Source organism: Poromitra crassiceps (genome assembly GCF_964638095.1).
Source record: "Poromitra crassiceps genome assembly, chromosome: 15".
NCBI lineage: Eukaryota > Metazoa > Chordata > Actinopteri > Beryciformes > Melamphaidae > Poromitra > Poromitra crassiceps.
Window position 1 is genome coordinate 19,029,505 of NC_139634.1, and position 16,249 is coordinate 19,045,753.

The following is a 16,249-nucleotide window of genomic DNA, read 5'->3' on the forward strand; positions in this document are numbered from 1 at the left end:
GTGGGTAGATTTATTTTTTTATAACTTACCTATTTTAACTCATCGGACAGTTGGCAGTCAGGGGCAGGGCCCCTACATTTTGGTACATGCCTGAGGATGTAATTATCAAAACCTGTCTATTGAGTAAAGACACAAGTGCTAATTATCAAAACCAGCAATAAACTGATTGCTTTCATAGTTTGATGTATAGGTTGATTTGTTTGATGGAACCCAATTTGATTTTCGAATATTGCTGAGCAGGCATTTGTGATTCAGCAGTTTCAGCTGTCCTTCTCTTCAATGTCACAGCGTGTTTAACATCTTAACCGAGCCATTTGAAGCCTATTGTGCAGAGTTATATGTGAATTAAAATTAAAATTGATATGCTAATTTTACTATTATTACTGACACACTGTCATAATTTGACTTGTGCCATTTCTGGTCTACCAAGCAAGTTTGTTCTTTGCTCTTTTCCTTTTTCTTTTTTTTTATTATTATCTCCCAGCAGTTGAGAAAGGGCTCTACAACTCTTCTTATCCTTGGTCACCTTATTTTTGTCCTGGTTATTGTTAATAAATTGGACTCACTCACCACATTGATGTATTGTGTATGTCATTATATTGAAGCATTTTGATCTTAAGGCTTAAATGATTGAAATTAGTTCTTAGACAAATATAAATTGGTCCTATATGAATCTCATCTAAAACGTGGGCGGCTACTTTAAAAAATCTAAACTATAAGATCGTTTTTGTTTGTTTAACACTTTTTTTGGGTCACTGCATAATTCCATTTGTGCTATTTCATAGTTTTGATGTGTCCAAACTTGACTGGTAGTTTGTGTGTAGCGTTATATGCACAGTCTCTTCCCTGCTTGGCTAATGTGAACATGCCGACAGGCCGCAGCACCATGACAGAGTTCTGGAAGGAGCACTCCAAGAAGGCCACAGTGGAGGAGATGATGCTGGACTCCCACGCCATGGAGCTGACCCAGGAGGAGCTGCCCGAGGTCCTCTCTCTGCTGCCGCCTCTGGCCGGCCGCAGGGTGCTGGAGCTGGGGGCCGGGATTGGGTCAGTGGGTGCACGTGTGTTACTCTGTCTGAGTAAATGGAGTGTGTGTGTGTGTGTATGTGCGTGTGTGTGCGTTCATGTGTGTGTGTGTGTGTGTGTGTGTGTGTGTGTGTGTGTGTGTGTGTGTGAGACAGAGGACAGAGTATGGGGCCAACATATATCCCCTGATAACCTTGGTGAACCTTACATGGGCTTGTTTGTTGACATTAGAGCCCGACCGATACTGGATTTTTGAGGCTCATGCCGATATTAGGGAGTAAAAACATTTAGTAAAACAAATTCTGATATCGATATATCAGCCAATATTCTTATATATACACATTATATTACACAATTTATTTTGCAATGATCCCTCAAATATAAAACACTTGACAAAGATATGACTTGACATGACTTGAGATATGTAATGTAGGCAGGATATTTTACAGTTTATCAATAAACTTTATTGTCCAAATTGACATCAATGCAATGAAACAGTAAACTTCACTGGGAATTTAATAATGATGATAAATAACTAGAAATACAAAAACACAAATAGAACAAATAGAACTTGAGTTAAGAGAAAGGATTAAATATACACAACATGCTGTCTATAACTTAAAAAATAAAAAAATCTGCAATATCGGCCAACATATTGGCCAATACGATATATCGGCCGATATCGGCGGATAATATCGGTGGACCGATATATCGGTCGGGCTCTAGTTGACATGTTATCTGTCTGTGGGTCACTCAGATAGATAGATTATCATCATAGATTATTTACATCCATGTGTAGGCATGTCACTGTACTCTCCCAGGGCCATATGATTTCCACAATGCAGAAAATCATCATTGTGGAATTTGGTAATAAAAATCAACTGTAAAAGATGGAATATTGCAGATTTTCCATAATTTCGCTGAAATTGATAAAAAAAAAGTAGGCCTATTATCTAAATCAAAAGTAGACCTAATTATTGTAGTAACCTAAAAGATTTCATAATTGTAAAATATACCTCAAGAAATAATAATAATAATAAGTTTTCGATTGGGGTGTGTTGAGAGGGGGGTCAGTCTTGCGTGGGACCATTACGTCACTCACAACTTGGTTGTCACTTAGAGAAACATGTCAAAGAGGCTGTCTGAGAGAGCTAAGTCATTAAAAAAAAAACATCCTAACCTCTAACTTAAAATTTAAAATAAAATGGGGAAAAAATGGGGGGGGGGGGGACAATAAACATAACAATAAAAAAATAAAAAAATAAAAGCAATCATATGGCCCACACATGTACAGACACACACTCAACACTGGCCTGTGTCTCCAGGCGCTACACCAGACACCTGCTGGCCCAGGCCGACCACGTGACGGCCGTGGACTTCATGGAAAGCTTTGTGAAGAAGAACAGACAGGACAACGGTCACCATAGCAACAGCACCTTCCTCCAAGCTGATGTCACCAAGCTGGACTTCCCCAAACACAGGTTGTGTATTTCTCAGTCATGTCTTTCCAGCACGTGGTGTTATTTCCTGAGAGTTGTGTTACGTAACACATCTTTCACTTGCACGACATCAAGCTGCTGCATGCTCCACAAACACAAGGCCCAAAGAAGTCCTTATTTACTACTGGCTCCATTCAGGCCCCGAGCTCAAAGTTGGCCCACCACATGAGCATAAGTTAAAAACATCCTTAACAATTATGACTTGATATTTCCTAATATGCTGCACTATAAGTTGGAGAGATACCTTGACATTTTGAATTTCCGTTGGTTGTTTTTCTGTGGGGAAAATATTTTACACTCATCCTCAAGTATGCCTGAAATGGCCTCTTAGCATTACTCACTGAGTCTCAGGCTTGCAGTATCATTTTAGAGAAACTGACAATGTAATGTAAAGCATAGGCACATGTAAATAAAGAAAAAGTAAATAAAGGGCCTTCATGTTTATCTTAAATGTTCTCCCCAGCTTTGACATGATCTTCTCCAACTGGCTGCTGATGTACCTGAGTGACGAGGAGCTGAAGTCTGTGATAGAGAAGATGCTGAGCTGGCTGGTGCCTGGTGGCTTCCTCTTCTTCAGGGAGTCCTGCAACCACCAGTCAGGTACTGAGACTCCCATAACACTGTCACAGTCCCATCTCATCTTCTCAATCAATGAAACACATACTGTAGGGCCTACAAACAGAATACACCAAGTGATCTACCCGGACACTTACTACTGTACACTAACATGTTTCGTGAAGATGGATAGATCAGTTTAGATCAGTTTAGCTCTCATTCTCAGTTGATTTTGAGTGTGCACTGGCACCCATTATGTTATTCTCATCACTTTTAAACACAATAAGGAGAAGCATTCATTTTAACACATAACTCTCTATTCAGGTGATTGTAAGAGGGACTTCAACCCCACCCACTACCGCACGCAGGCGCAATACAGCCACATGATGACATCAGCACAGTGGGAGGAGCCAGAGGGCGCAAAGAAGTTTGGATTCGACATTGTGCTGAATAAGAAAGTTCAGACCTATGTTAAGGTATAGTTATTTATGTGTTCAAAAATGTCAAATAAGACATTCATTTATTATGGCAATGTGTCCTCTGGGTTTGGAGGTGTGTATGTGTGTATCATTGTGCATTATAAATACATGGGCCTATATAAATGATTATGGGTGCAAGGTTTTGTGCATTTTAGATGTTTATAGTTTCTCTTCTCCCTTTCTCCTGCTGTCTTCATCCTCTTCCTCCACCTCCTCCTCCTCCAGATGAAGAACAACCAGAATCAGATCTGCTGGCTCTTGGAGAAGGTCCACCGCTCCTCCACCACCCAGGGCAGCTTCACCACCTTCCAGCAGTTCCTGGACAACCAGCAGTACACCCGCCGCGGGATCCTGCGCTACGAGAAGATATTCGGTGCCGGATATGTCAGCACAGGAGGGCCCAGCACCACCAAGGTAAGAATCAAGTCAAGAAAAGGCCAAAGATCCGGGAGTAGGCAGAAAGAGGTGCTCTCTGGAATGTTACAAGAACATAATAAAAACCAAAAGGGTCTGAGGCCAATATAAAATATAAACGTTTAACTCCTGCTTAGTCTATTTCCTTAACAAACAAATCATTGGTGCGACTGAATTTGATATTGTAAGCAACAACAATAATTGTATTCAGCAAAGAGACATTTCTATGACCCTAAGAAACATGAGTATCATAAAAATCTGAAACCTTTTGGACCTTCAGGGTGCAAATTACTGGGGGGTCATTCATTTTTATCACCGGTGAGGATTATTCAGTCAGCTATTTGGTGTGATAATCAGAATGAGTGTATTAGGAAACATTGTAACCTTAAAACTTAGGTATCAATCACTGTGATCGATATAATTATATTCACAGAGAGCGAGAGAGAGCACGTAATTCCATACTTTTGTCATTCAAATAACAAGATGGATCCAACTCCATGCTGAATGTTATGGATTTGTCAGGATAGATGGCTGATGTTCAAATTTGTTCCATTATCTGTTAACCCTGTTGTGAAATGTTTGAAGGTCTAATGCCTCCTGGGCCTGTTAACTGTTGTTGTCATAACAGTTAAAAAGATTATTTTCTGTGCAGTTTGGCAAATGAAGACTGTGTTTCATATAATGTGATCAGAATTTCTATACATTAAAAGTGCATTTAAGCATTGCATTGTTTGTTTTTTTACAAATCGCACCTTTGGTGGTACATACAAAGTATTGCTAGTTTAATTATGTCATTAAAGAGCAATTAACACTGATGAGGAGGATGTCTCCCTCCACAACATCTCAGTCTTTTGTTTGTGCTAACAGGAGTTTGTGGACCTCCTGAACTTGAAGCCTGGTGAGAAGGTCCTGGATATTGGCTGTGGCATTGGTGGAGGAAACTTCTACATGGCGAAGGTAACAGCCAAGGAAACTGCGTAATGAGCATGTGCTTTGACAACTGCGATGGTGATGGAAGGGTGTGGGTGATAATTACAAAAGCTGATGAGGGCTGATTGAGTGCTGGTTACTTTTCAGACATTTGGAGTGGAGGTGCTTGGTTTGGACCTGTCAGCGAACATGGTGGACATTGCTATGGAGAGGGCGATTGCTGAGAAGCTGCCATCGGTAAGTGTGATTGATGTAGTAGAACTTCAATGTGTAACTGAAACGCAAAGCAACACCACAGAGAACCAAAGCACAAGATTTAGGACATTTTTTTAACGCTCATATTAATTTAATTAACTTTAATGGCAAATTGTAAATGTTTCTCAAAACTGTATGGCCTATTAAGGCCTACCGTAAATTCCGGACTATAAGACGCACCGGTCTATAAGCCGCGGGACCAAAATTGACTATTTTTTTCTTCTATAAGCCGCACCGGTCTATAAGCCGCGGGTGTTTTGATGTTTAATTACCATATGAAAGGGTTCGTGCACAGAGAGGAATGTCGGGAAAGCGATGGCTGTTTGGGGAAGCTCCCATTTATTAACATTTCAACAAAACAAAACAAAAGTCAGGTCACTAATCCCCAGACAAAATCACACAACAATAGGCTATATGTGCAGCAAACCTGTAACCAGAGAAGTCAAGTCACTAATCCTCGTCTTCCTCTTCTTCCTGCGTACTGAAACCACCAAAGTCCTCATCTTCAGTGTCGGAAACGAACAGGTTCAGGGTGGCTTCGTCAACCACTCTCCTCTCTCCTTCATTGTCACTCAAAACCAACGAACTCCTCTTCATCACTGTCGGCATCGAACAGCCTCTGAAGCCTCTGACGGCCCTCAGCGCCAGCTGTGGCGGCGTCATCCTCTTCATCCCGCAGCAGTCCAGCGTTTTGGAACCCGTTGGTGATTGTGGATGTTTTCACACTCCTATAATATTCCGTGCTGAGACAGTTCCTCCTGCTGCACCGTCCAACGCCTCACCATTGACTCATCGATGCCCAGGTTACGCGCGGCTGCTCTGTTTCCCTCTTTTAATGCGAGATTGACTGCTTTCAACTTGAAAGCTGCGTCGTGTGAATTTCTGCGTACCTTCCCCATGGTAAGTGAGAGTGTTGCTTCTACTGCTCGTTCTCATGCTGTCGAGAACGAGCAAAGCTTTTTTTTGGTGAAAGAATCCTCCAGGGCGCTTCTTGTTAACAGTCCGAGTGAGTGGCAGGTCGAACGTCAAAGGCACTTCATCCATATTTATGATCTGCTCCGGTTCGATGGAATATTCCTTGATCTTCCTTTGTGTGAATTCGCCGAAGTTTGTGATTTTCTCCTGGTAGTCGGGGGAGGGAGTTGATGGCCGAGTGGCCGTTTGCTTACCGTAATTACCATATGTAAGTGGTCACGCACAGAGGGGATTGTCGGGAAAGAGATGGCTGTTTGAGGAAGCTCCCATTTACCGTATTACCGTAACATTTCAACAAAACAACATAACACAACACCACCGTTGTTTATTTTTACAGTGCACACAGTGTCCGCGGTGTGGTGAAAAGAGGGCAAGAGAGGAAATTAAAACAGAAGTGGATTTATAGTTAGAAAGAGTGCTAAAAAAGAGAGATTTTATTTGTATTTTTTTTTTTTTTTCTGAAAAAATCCATAGATAAGACGCACCGTTATATAAGCCGCAGGGGCCAAAAAACGGGAAAAAAGCCGTGGCTTATAGTCCGGAATTTACGGTACATTACTTTGGGATCATGTCAATCTTGGTCTTCAGATGCAATACGTTGCTAAATTTATCGCCATCATCTTGTCATATTGCCATTTTCCAATTCATACTGAACAAAGAAATTCTGGCTGGCAGCATTATGATATTAATCTGCCTGAACTGCTTGGCTTAGTTGTATGCTTATCATATATTGCATTACAGTCAACACCATAAGTTGTACAGTACAAATCCATGCCTCTGGAACCACAAGCACTCCTGCTGACCTAAGAGTGAATCCCACCCAAATCACTTCTTCTGTTTCTCCACTGCTCTGTGTACTCTTTGCCCTTTACTGTCTCATTAAGGAGAAATGGTTTAAGAAAAAGAATAATCAGTAACAACTTCTCCCTGCCTCAGGTCCACTTTGAGGTGGCGGACGCCACCAAGCGCTCGTTCCCAGAGAGTTCCTTTGATGTGATCTACAGCAGAGACACCATCCTGCACATCGACGACAAACTGGCCCTCTTCAAACGCTTCCATGTAAGCACCTTCTCATACCTTAGGGCTCAGGGCAGGGGTGTCAAACTCATTTTAGTTCACGGGCCAGACAAAGAAAATAAATAATAACCTATAAATGACAAAACTCCAGAAAATCCAGAAAATCTGGATAATAGCACTCCTAATATGTTGTTTTCAGATGACGTGACATCAAGATGGCGACCGGGGCGAGTACTAGCAAAATCAGACAAGTTGCTGGAAAAATCGCTTCGCTTCATTGTATATGGCTCATATCCTATATATTTTGCAATCTTCTGGCGATACCTGCAGCATGGAGCGGCATCCAACCCTCTTGCATACTCGCTTTCCTGCATTCTCCATAGTAGCTCTGGGAGAGCTGCCCCCCAGCGATGTCATAGGCGTCGTCGTAATCACGTGGTTGCAAACAAGCTATAATAGCACTTGGTAAAATTCGCATAAAGGGGCGAGTTGAGTTCCGGTTCCAGTTATTCAGATATTGAAACGTGCTACTGCCCCCAGAGGTAAAAAAAACCCCCAACAACCTACATTTATTTATTTTTTATGGATGGAGTTCCAGATTGGCAATCACGTACAGTAACATAGAAACTTTCAATAAAGGAGAATTCCGGTCTTCGCGTTTTAGCTCAATACTGAATCATCTTCAGAAATTTCTGTTCTGGGTGACAAGCACAACATACATGTAAACCAGGGATGTCAGAGGTTTCATCCGGCCCGCGAGATGTTTTGGAATATAAAAAATAAATAAATAATAATAATAATAATAATAATAATAATAATAATAATAATAATAATATTATTATTATTAAATTCGCACCCATTATCATGAACTACGTGTGGCTAATAAGCAAGCTAAGAGTTCATTCATAAGTTAATTAACCTGCACTACAAGGAAGTATGTCAGTAGGTCATCAGGTGTAAACAAAGCCGCCATGATGCCACGCTGGAATTGAATCGCGCATTCGGCTACCTACCAAAAAACAAAGGAATCAACAAGATGCTGTCGAAAAAGAGAAAGGTTGACACGGAATGCAGGCAGTTTCAAGAGAAATGGAAAGAGCAGTATTTCTTTTGTGAAGTAAATGGGTAAATGAGTCGAATTGATTTTAGTAAAAAAAAAAATCCGGCCCCCATGAGGTCTCAGTTGAACAAATCCGGCCCTCTACCTAATATGAGTCTGACACCCCTGATGTAAACCAAGCTCAAAGGTGTAGCGGTAGATTCCCTGCCTATCAACCCGAGGGGTCGCAGGTTCATGCCCCTGTGTTAATTCCGGCTTGGTCGGCGTCCATACAGGCACGAATGGCTGCGTCTGTGGGTGGGAAGCCGGATTGAGGGGATGTGTCCTGGTCGCTGCACTAGCGCCTCCTCTGGTCGGTCGGGGCGCCTGTTCGGGGCGGAAGGGGAACTGGTGGGAATAGCATGTTCCTACCACGTGCTACTTCCTGCCAGTGAAGCTCCCCTCTGTCAGGTGAAAAGAAGCGGCTGGCAAAAGCGCCTGTGTCGGAGGAAGCATGGTGCTAGTCTATGGCTCTCCCCAGATCGGCAGAGGGTGGAGCAGCGGCAATGGGAAAATTGGGCAAGTACAATTAGGGAGAAAATTGGGGGAAATCAGAAAAGAATAAGCTGAAAATAAGGGCCAGGTTGTAAAAAAAAAACTGAACTGAACTGAATTCTCCTTTAAATGGGAGACTGGTGTTGTTTACATCAGTTTATGTATGATCAGGACTAACTTTAATGATTTACTGATTATTCTGTTCTCTTTACCCTTGTGTCCAGTCCTGGTTGAAGCCAGGAGGCCGGCTGCTGATCACTGACTACTGCTGTGGGGAGCAGCCCTGGACACCTCAGTTCCAGGCCTACGTCAAACAGAGAGGCTACATCCTCTATACACCTGCACAGTATGGCAAGGTAAACATAATGTAGTGTTAGTGTACCATTAAAGGACTACAGTACGCCGACTTTTTGGGGAGCTTGAGCCATCGCTCACCTCACCATAGGTGATGTGAGGCGACATCAAAATCATCTCTGCCTCCAGTACAGTAGATAGTTCTGTTCAGTCAATGCACATGCTAATGCTTACTATGTAATCATACTGTAAGCGATTAGCATTATCCAAAGTATGAAGATAAACATTTTCCTAATTCAAAGTGATTTTTATTCCATGGCCTGTATATTCGTAACTTCTAACAACAAAAATCTCAATTGTCATCATTAGTGATTGTGAAGTCCATTATGAATCAACAGCGCAAAAATATTAGCTGTCTGGCTAATGTGTCTCTCTTGCGTTTAGTCTCATAGTCTCAAATTTGATGTGTATCAAGGTTCAAGGTTCACTTTATTTGTTTCCCATGGGAGAAATTTGTCTTGGAGTCGAAGACTAAAAATGCTCCAGTACATACAGACATAGACAGTACATTAAAAAACACTGTATATGGTGACACATGTGCAAACACTCTCTGTTACAGCCCCAGAGTCGCACGCTACAAGCCGAGAATATTAACTTGTTCTCATGAACAGTGTCAGAATACATTAGCCTCGGCAACTTCGCAATAAGACTATTCTGTGTGTTATGGAATGCATTTGTCACCTACCCGTGGGCCGCGGCCAATACCAATGCCACAATGACAACTGGGTGGCTGCCAAGTTAGGGAAAGCGTGTTGTAAACCACACACTGTAAGGGAAACGGGCTCCATAGTAGCCTGATATCACACTGGGTCTAATATCAGGCTACTATGGAGCCTGTTTGCCTTACAATGAGTTTTCACTGTGATATCAGGCTACTATGGAGCCTGTTTTCCTTACAGTGAGTTTTCACTCTGATATCAGGCTACTATGGAGCCTGTTTTCCTTACAGTGAGTTTTCACTCTGATATAACGCTACTATGGAGCCTGTTTCCCTTACAGTGAGTTTTCACTCTGATATAACGCTACTATGGAGCCCGTTTCCCTTACAGTGAGTTTTCACTCTGATATAACGCTACTATGGAGCCTGTTTCCCTTACAGTGAGTTTTCACTCTGATAGCAGGCTACTATGGAGCCTGTTTCCCTTACAGTGAGTTTTCACTCTGATAGCAGGCTACTATGGAGCCTGTTTCCCTTACAGTTAGTTTTCACTCTGATAGCAGGCTACTATGGAGCCTGTTTCCCTTACAGTGAGTTTTCACTCTGATAGCAGGCTACTATGGAGCCTGTTTCCCTTACAGTGAGTTTTCACTCTTTTTTTTTTTTTTTTTTTTTTTTTTTTTTTATCCCATTTTTATCCCCCGTTTAGTGCTCATTTGAATTACTCAATCCTGGTTGCTACTCCATCCTCTGCCGATCTGGGGAGAGCCGAGACTGATTCCATGCATCCTCCGAGACATGGGCAGTCAAGTCAGCCGCTTCTTTTCACCTGCCCGAGGAAGCTTCACCGGTAGGACATAGCACGTGGGAGGTTCACGCTATTCCAACCAGTTCCCCTCCCTCTGAACAGGCGCCCTTAACGATCAGAGGAGGAACCATATAAGCAACCAGGATGTTGCATGTTTTTGTGAAGGGGGTTCCTATATGAAGGAGACCCCCGGGAGGCACGGGGAGAACATGCAAACTCCACACAGAAAGGCCATTTTGCCACTCTGATAGCAGGCTACTATGGAGCCTGTTTCCCTTACAGTGAGTTTTCTCACGAGTGCAGTCAGACTTAGCTTTTCAGAAATGAGCTGCGGCGGGGCTCCATGAATGCGTGTCATCAGTGGCGTGAGGCCGGCTGTAGTTTCGTACAGTCGTCAGTCACTCGCATTTCTCCCTCTCATTGATCTTCCATAAAGCCCGTTACCGTCCTGACCGGCTGCAGAGAGCAGTGGACAGCCCGCGCAGTGGACTATGTAAACAGGAGCGCTCATGGGCAGCCAATGTGCTAAACAAGTTGTCACTCCGTGTGAAACAGCTGCACACAGCGCTCGGATCTCAATGTGGACACTGGAGACACATAGCAGGTGTAAATAATATGGTCAAACACTAGCCAATTGCAATCCCATCACCCAAAACTTCTCCTAAGGGAGAACATAAAGGCTAATCTAATCTAAAACGCAATTTAATGCAAGGTGCTGGTCCCAATCCGCTTGTCACACAAGTACGAGTATTCCTAGTTTGATGAATTCTCTTGCAAAAGTAAAGGCATGATTAGACACACTGCATGTAATACTGGCCTAACTGTCCACTACTCTCACTCTACTTCCAACCCTTCTGTCCCTCCTCTCTTCCTCTAGTTCATTGAGCAGGCTGGTTTCTGCAATGTGCGAGCAGAAGACCGGACAGCCCAGTTCATCCAGGTGATTAAGACAGAGCTACAGAGAGCAGAGGCCATCAAGCATGAGTTCATCCAGGTATGCATGCACACACGCACGCACGCGCGCGCACACACACACACACACACACACACACACACACACACACACACACACACACACACACAGAAAGACATACAGTAGATAGGACATTATAGGTCAAACATAAAGCACGGAGTTTATACTGATTTCCATGCATGCAAACCTACAGTACATGTACACTCCACCCAACCAACTGACAGCACACAAAGGCGAACACACCAGAACTTCTTGCACCATTTATGTATCAAATCAAAGACAAACATAATAAACAATGATTTTATTGCATCATGGTTCCCTCCATCCTGTGCAGGAATTCTCCGAAGAGGACTACCTTGCCATCGTGAACGGATGGAGCGACAAACTGCAACGCTGCAACACTGGAGACCAACGGTGGGGACTCTTCTATGCAACAAAGGACTGAGTGGAGAGGAGAAAAGAGGACGAAGAGGAGAGAAGAGAGTGAACTTTATGTTACAGCATCTGTGCCTTGGTCCGTGTGCTGCTGACTGACTGCCAGTTGTCCACTTGAGATGTGCTTAGCGCCATTCTAGCGCCCTAATTTGTTACCTCAGAAAGTTCTAGCGCCATAATTCCATTACCTCCGAAAAACAAATGTACTTTCAATTATGTACAGTATTTTCAAACGCACTGTGGTTTGCTATGATTTACCAATAAATGTAGTTGACACTAATTATTGATATCTGATATAATATCTGCATCTGCCAGATTCAAAGCCACAACCTGCACGGTACACTTGTATATGTACTGTATTATGCAGTAGGTTCAAAACCTGTCCGAGCACTGATGAGTTCAACGAGAAGTGCTGCCACACTATATGTCATGATGATGACACATCTCTCTTTTGAGCTGTCAGGTTTACCCAAATGAACGACTGTCATGTTTCTGATGGAACACGTTTGCAGAGTGCCAATCCTGTCCGTCTGCAGTAAAATGCAGTGGGTGGTACCTCCGAGCCCCAGTGGCAGACATCTGATACGTGGCAGGTGCGCACAGGCTTCAAGGCAGCCAGTTGATCAACATGACTGGCAAGCGAGTAGGAGGGGCCCGGGGAGCCTATTAATACACATCCTGCACAAGGTGTAACATTGCATATTATCAAATAATAAATGCATAATGCATATTTTGTGCGTGTGAGAGAGAGAGCTCATGCCAAGTGTTGATCCTGTTTTGTGTAGCTACCAGTTATGGTGTTCAAACTACCCATAGTAGGCTGTAGGCTACCTATGGGTACGCTGTAGCTAGCCTGCTGACCATCCATGACTGTTATGAATGCCATGGTCATGAATGAGTGAAGAAGTCACTGACATGTATATTTTTTTATATTGTAACCACGGTGACTGTTCCCTCTTTACCATTCTGGTTTGCCATAGTATCGCTTGCCAGACTATCTTCAGGTTTTCCGTAACTAACACACACACACACACACACACACACACACACACACACACACACACACAGAAGCGTCATGCTGATTAAAAAAGAAAGAAAAAAAGGCCAAATTCATGGCGGTCATTAGTAGTAGAGCATCAATCCCCTTTTCAAACATGTAAAAATGAAATGCTGTTAGTTATTTTAGGCATAGTTTGCATAGAAAGTTAGTTGGCCACTTGTACCATGCAGCTAAAGTTAGCATTGTAATATTAGCCAGAGCTATTATGGCAGCAAGCTGTATTTTTTACCACCACTATCACATGTTATACTGTAGTTAGGAAAACACTGAATTCCATTTGATGTCTCCAGGTCAAGATCAGTGTTGGGCAAGTTACTTTCAAAATGTAATATACTACATATTACTTGTTACTTTCATTTGAAAGTAATAAGTTACTTTACAATATTACTGTCTGTGTAGAGTAAATCGTTACTTATTACACTACTTTTGCATTACTTTCACTGTAATAACAGAATGACAGAATAACAGAATGACACCCGGAACCATCCCGAAAAATAATTTCAACCGTCTTGCAGTCAGTGTAAACAATCCAAAATTCTAAATGTTATCCTTTTCCTTTGTTATTGTCATCTATAGTGGTTATTTGCATAAAAACACAGTTTGATTAGGATTATCATTTAAATATGTGCTTTGATTAAAAGAATTGAACAAAATTTGTAACTTGAGTTACTTGACAAAGTAACTGGTATAATATTACTGAAATCCTATAAGTAATAAGTTACATTACTGAGTTACTGCTAAAAGTAATATATTACATGTAATATGTTACTTTTGTAATGAGTTACCCCCAACACTGGTCAAGATGCCATTCTTTAAAAATAATTAGCATTGTGGATACAGTCTTTTGGGTGAAGCAAGATGAATCTTATGTACTTACCCTGCAAGTACAGATTTTGTACCCCATACTTACCCTGTTGTACAAATCTTGTTACCCTGTACTTACAGGGTAGTTTGCAGGCTGTAATGTAAAGCATTGCCATATTTGGCTATATTTCAAGAAAAGTGGCAGCAGTGTAGAAGCTAGTGTAAGCTGAGTGACTAAGCTAATAACCATAAAAGCACAAATAATTGGCCAAAATCTCTAAATAAATATAGATTAGTTACCCTAATGTGAAAAGGAGCAACATATTGATGGTTAAAACTGACATCACAACAGTCAATCAATGTTAATTTAAAATGAGATATTCCTTGAAATCTGGCTTCAAATGGCCAACATTTTAGAAATAGCTAAATGGACCAACTGATAGATAAATCAATCAATCATGAGTGGATTCAGCACACACTATCTGGGCAGATTGATTGAATCATTGCAGATCTATTCAGACCTTAGGTCGCCCCGCCCCCTCAGATTTTTGGCTTGCATGATGCCCCAGCTGGGACCGATTGATAGATACATCCATCAATCAATCATGAGTGGATTCAGCATACTTTATCTGGCCAGATTTATTGAATCATTGCAGATCTATTCAGACCTTAGGTCGCCCTGCCCGCTCAGAGTTTTGGCTTGCATGATGCCCCAGCTGGGACCGATTGAAATCAATCAATCATGAGTGGATTCAGCATACTTTATCTGGGCAGATTGATTGAATCATTGCAGAGCTATTCAGACATTACTTTAGGTAATTTTGCCTTGCATGACGCCCCTGCGCGCGCACACACACACACACGCACGCACGCACACACACACACGCACGCAGGGCCGCCGCACCCTATACGCAGAGTACGCAGACTGCGTAGGACATCATGTGACTGAGGGCACCAAAAAAAAAAAAAAAAGAAATTTGGGTGCTCTCAGTCAGGCCACTCACTGAACAGCAGGCCAGGCGCCGCCTACTGGTTTCTAGTGGTTTTATTACTTTATTCAGGGTTAAAGTGGGTGCATCTCATTGTAAAATTGGACTTGGCCCAAATTGGGCTTCAAACGGCCCAAATCTGGCTTCAACCGGCCCAAATCTGGCTTCAACCGGCCCAAATCTGGCTTCAAACGACCCAAATTGGGCTTCAAACGGCCCAAATCTGGCTTCAAACAGCCCAAATCTGGCTTCAAATGGCCCAAATTGGGCTTCAAACGGCCCAAATTGGGCCTTCGGACGCCGGCACACACGTCGGCCCGTATCGGCCTGGCCTGCTTGGTATCTAATTCCCGGCCTGAATTATGATCCCAATCCGCCCCTGCTTGCATGTACAGTTTAACAATCGCTTGTTTGCTGACATGTACAGTAATTCTAACAATTGTTTGTTTGCCACATGTAATGTAATGTGAGATACACTAGTATCGTTCATAATTAATGATTTTGCGGTCTTTCGTTTGACAGTTATTGAAGGGGGGGGGGGGCGGCACCACAAAACAATTACGCTTAGGGCACCCAAATGACCAGCAGCGGCCCTGCACGCACGCACACACACGCACACACACACGCACGCACGCACGCACGCGCACACACGCACGCACGCACACACACACACGCGCACACGCACGCACGCACACGCACGCACGCACGCACGCACGCACGCACACACACACACACACACACACACACACACACACACACACACACACACACACACACACACACACACACACACACACACGCATAATTTAAGTCTCCGCCCCATGGTTGTAAACGATCCACCCCTCATATAGTGGATTCTCAGAATTCCTCTTGCCAAAGACAAGACTCCCTTTACAGCTAGATTTGAATCCATATGATCTGTCACTCTGTCTGCAGGAGGGGTGACAACAGATGGAGGACCCTCTTGGACTGACCCAATAATAGCCTATTAGTGCGGGACCCACTGCCCTACATTCACCAGGGGCGCTGTAGTGAGGCTGTCAGACAGTTGTTGTTGCTTGCTGTGATCAGCTCTTTAAATTTGTAAGACAACTTCCTTATGCTGAAGAAGACATGATAGCATGATACTGACAGAGAGCACGCGACCACGCCCCCTATTGCACATGCGTGGAGAGAGAGCGAGCGAGACAGAGACGCGCAGTGCATGGAGAGAGAGAGAGGGAGAGAGAGACATTTGGAGGAGTGAGAAAGTGCACTATTTGCAAAACATGGCGAGGTTAAGCGAGCATGGGATTCGCCTCAGTTCGGTATGTATGTTTTAAATAATTATGTATCGTAGTAGTAGGTTTTGTCGAGAAGTCTGCTCAAAAGTCGCTGTTGTGTAAAAGTTGGCGCAGGAAATGACTGATACCACTGTCGCAAAG

The 16,249-nt window shown here is 43.0% G+C and overlaps 1 protein-coding gene across 1 annotated transcript in view; it reads left to right on the forward strand.

Moving 5' to 3' along the window:
* Positions 1 to 11,982, forward strand: part of pmt (phosphoethanolamine methyltransferase) — a gene marked incomplete at its 3' end in the record, with an annotated part of 13,487 nt that extends 1,505 nt beyond the window's left edge. Inside the window, exons 2-12 of the mRNA XM_083651960.1 lie at positions 876 to 1,047; positions 2,352 to 2,507; positions 2,989 to 3,125; positions 3,405 to 3,556; positions 3,785 to 3,973; positions 4,841 to 4,930; positions 5,051 to 5,140; positions 7,070 to 7,192; positions 8,969 to 9,100; positions 11,442 to 11,558; positions 11,872 to 11,982. Coding sequence (XP_083508086.1) covers positions 887 to 1,047; positions 2,352 to 2,507; positions 2,989 to 3,125; positions 3,405 to 3,556; positions 3,785 to 3,973; positions 4,841 to 4,930; positions 5,051 to 5,140; positions 7,070 to 7,192; positions 8,969 to 9,100; positions 11,442 to 11,558; positions 11,872 to 11,982 — 1,458 coding nt within the window. The 5' untranslated portion in view covers positions 876 to 886. The remainder of the gene's footprint in view (positions 1 to 875; positions 1,048 to 2,351; positions 2,508 to 2,988; positions 3,126 to 3,404; positions 3,557 to 3,784; positions 3,974 to 4,840; positions 4,931 to 5,050; positions 5,141 to 7,069; positions 7,193 to 8,968; positions 9,101 to 11,441; positions 11,559 to 11,871) is intronic.
* Positions 11,983 to 16,249: the final 4,267 nt, after the last annotated feature.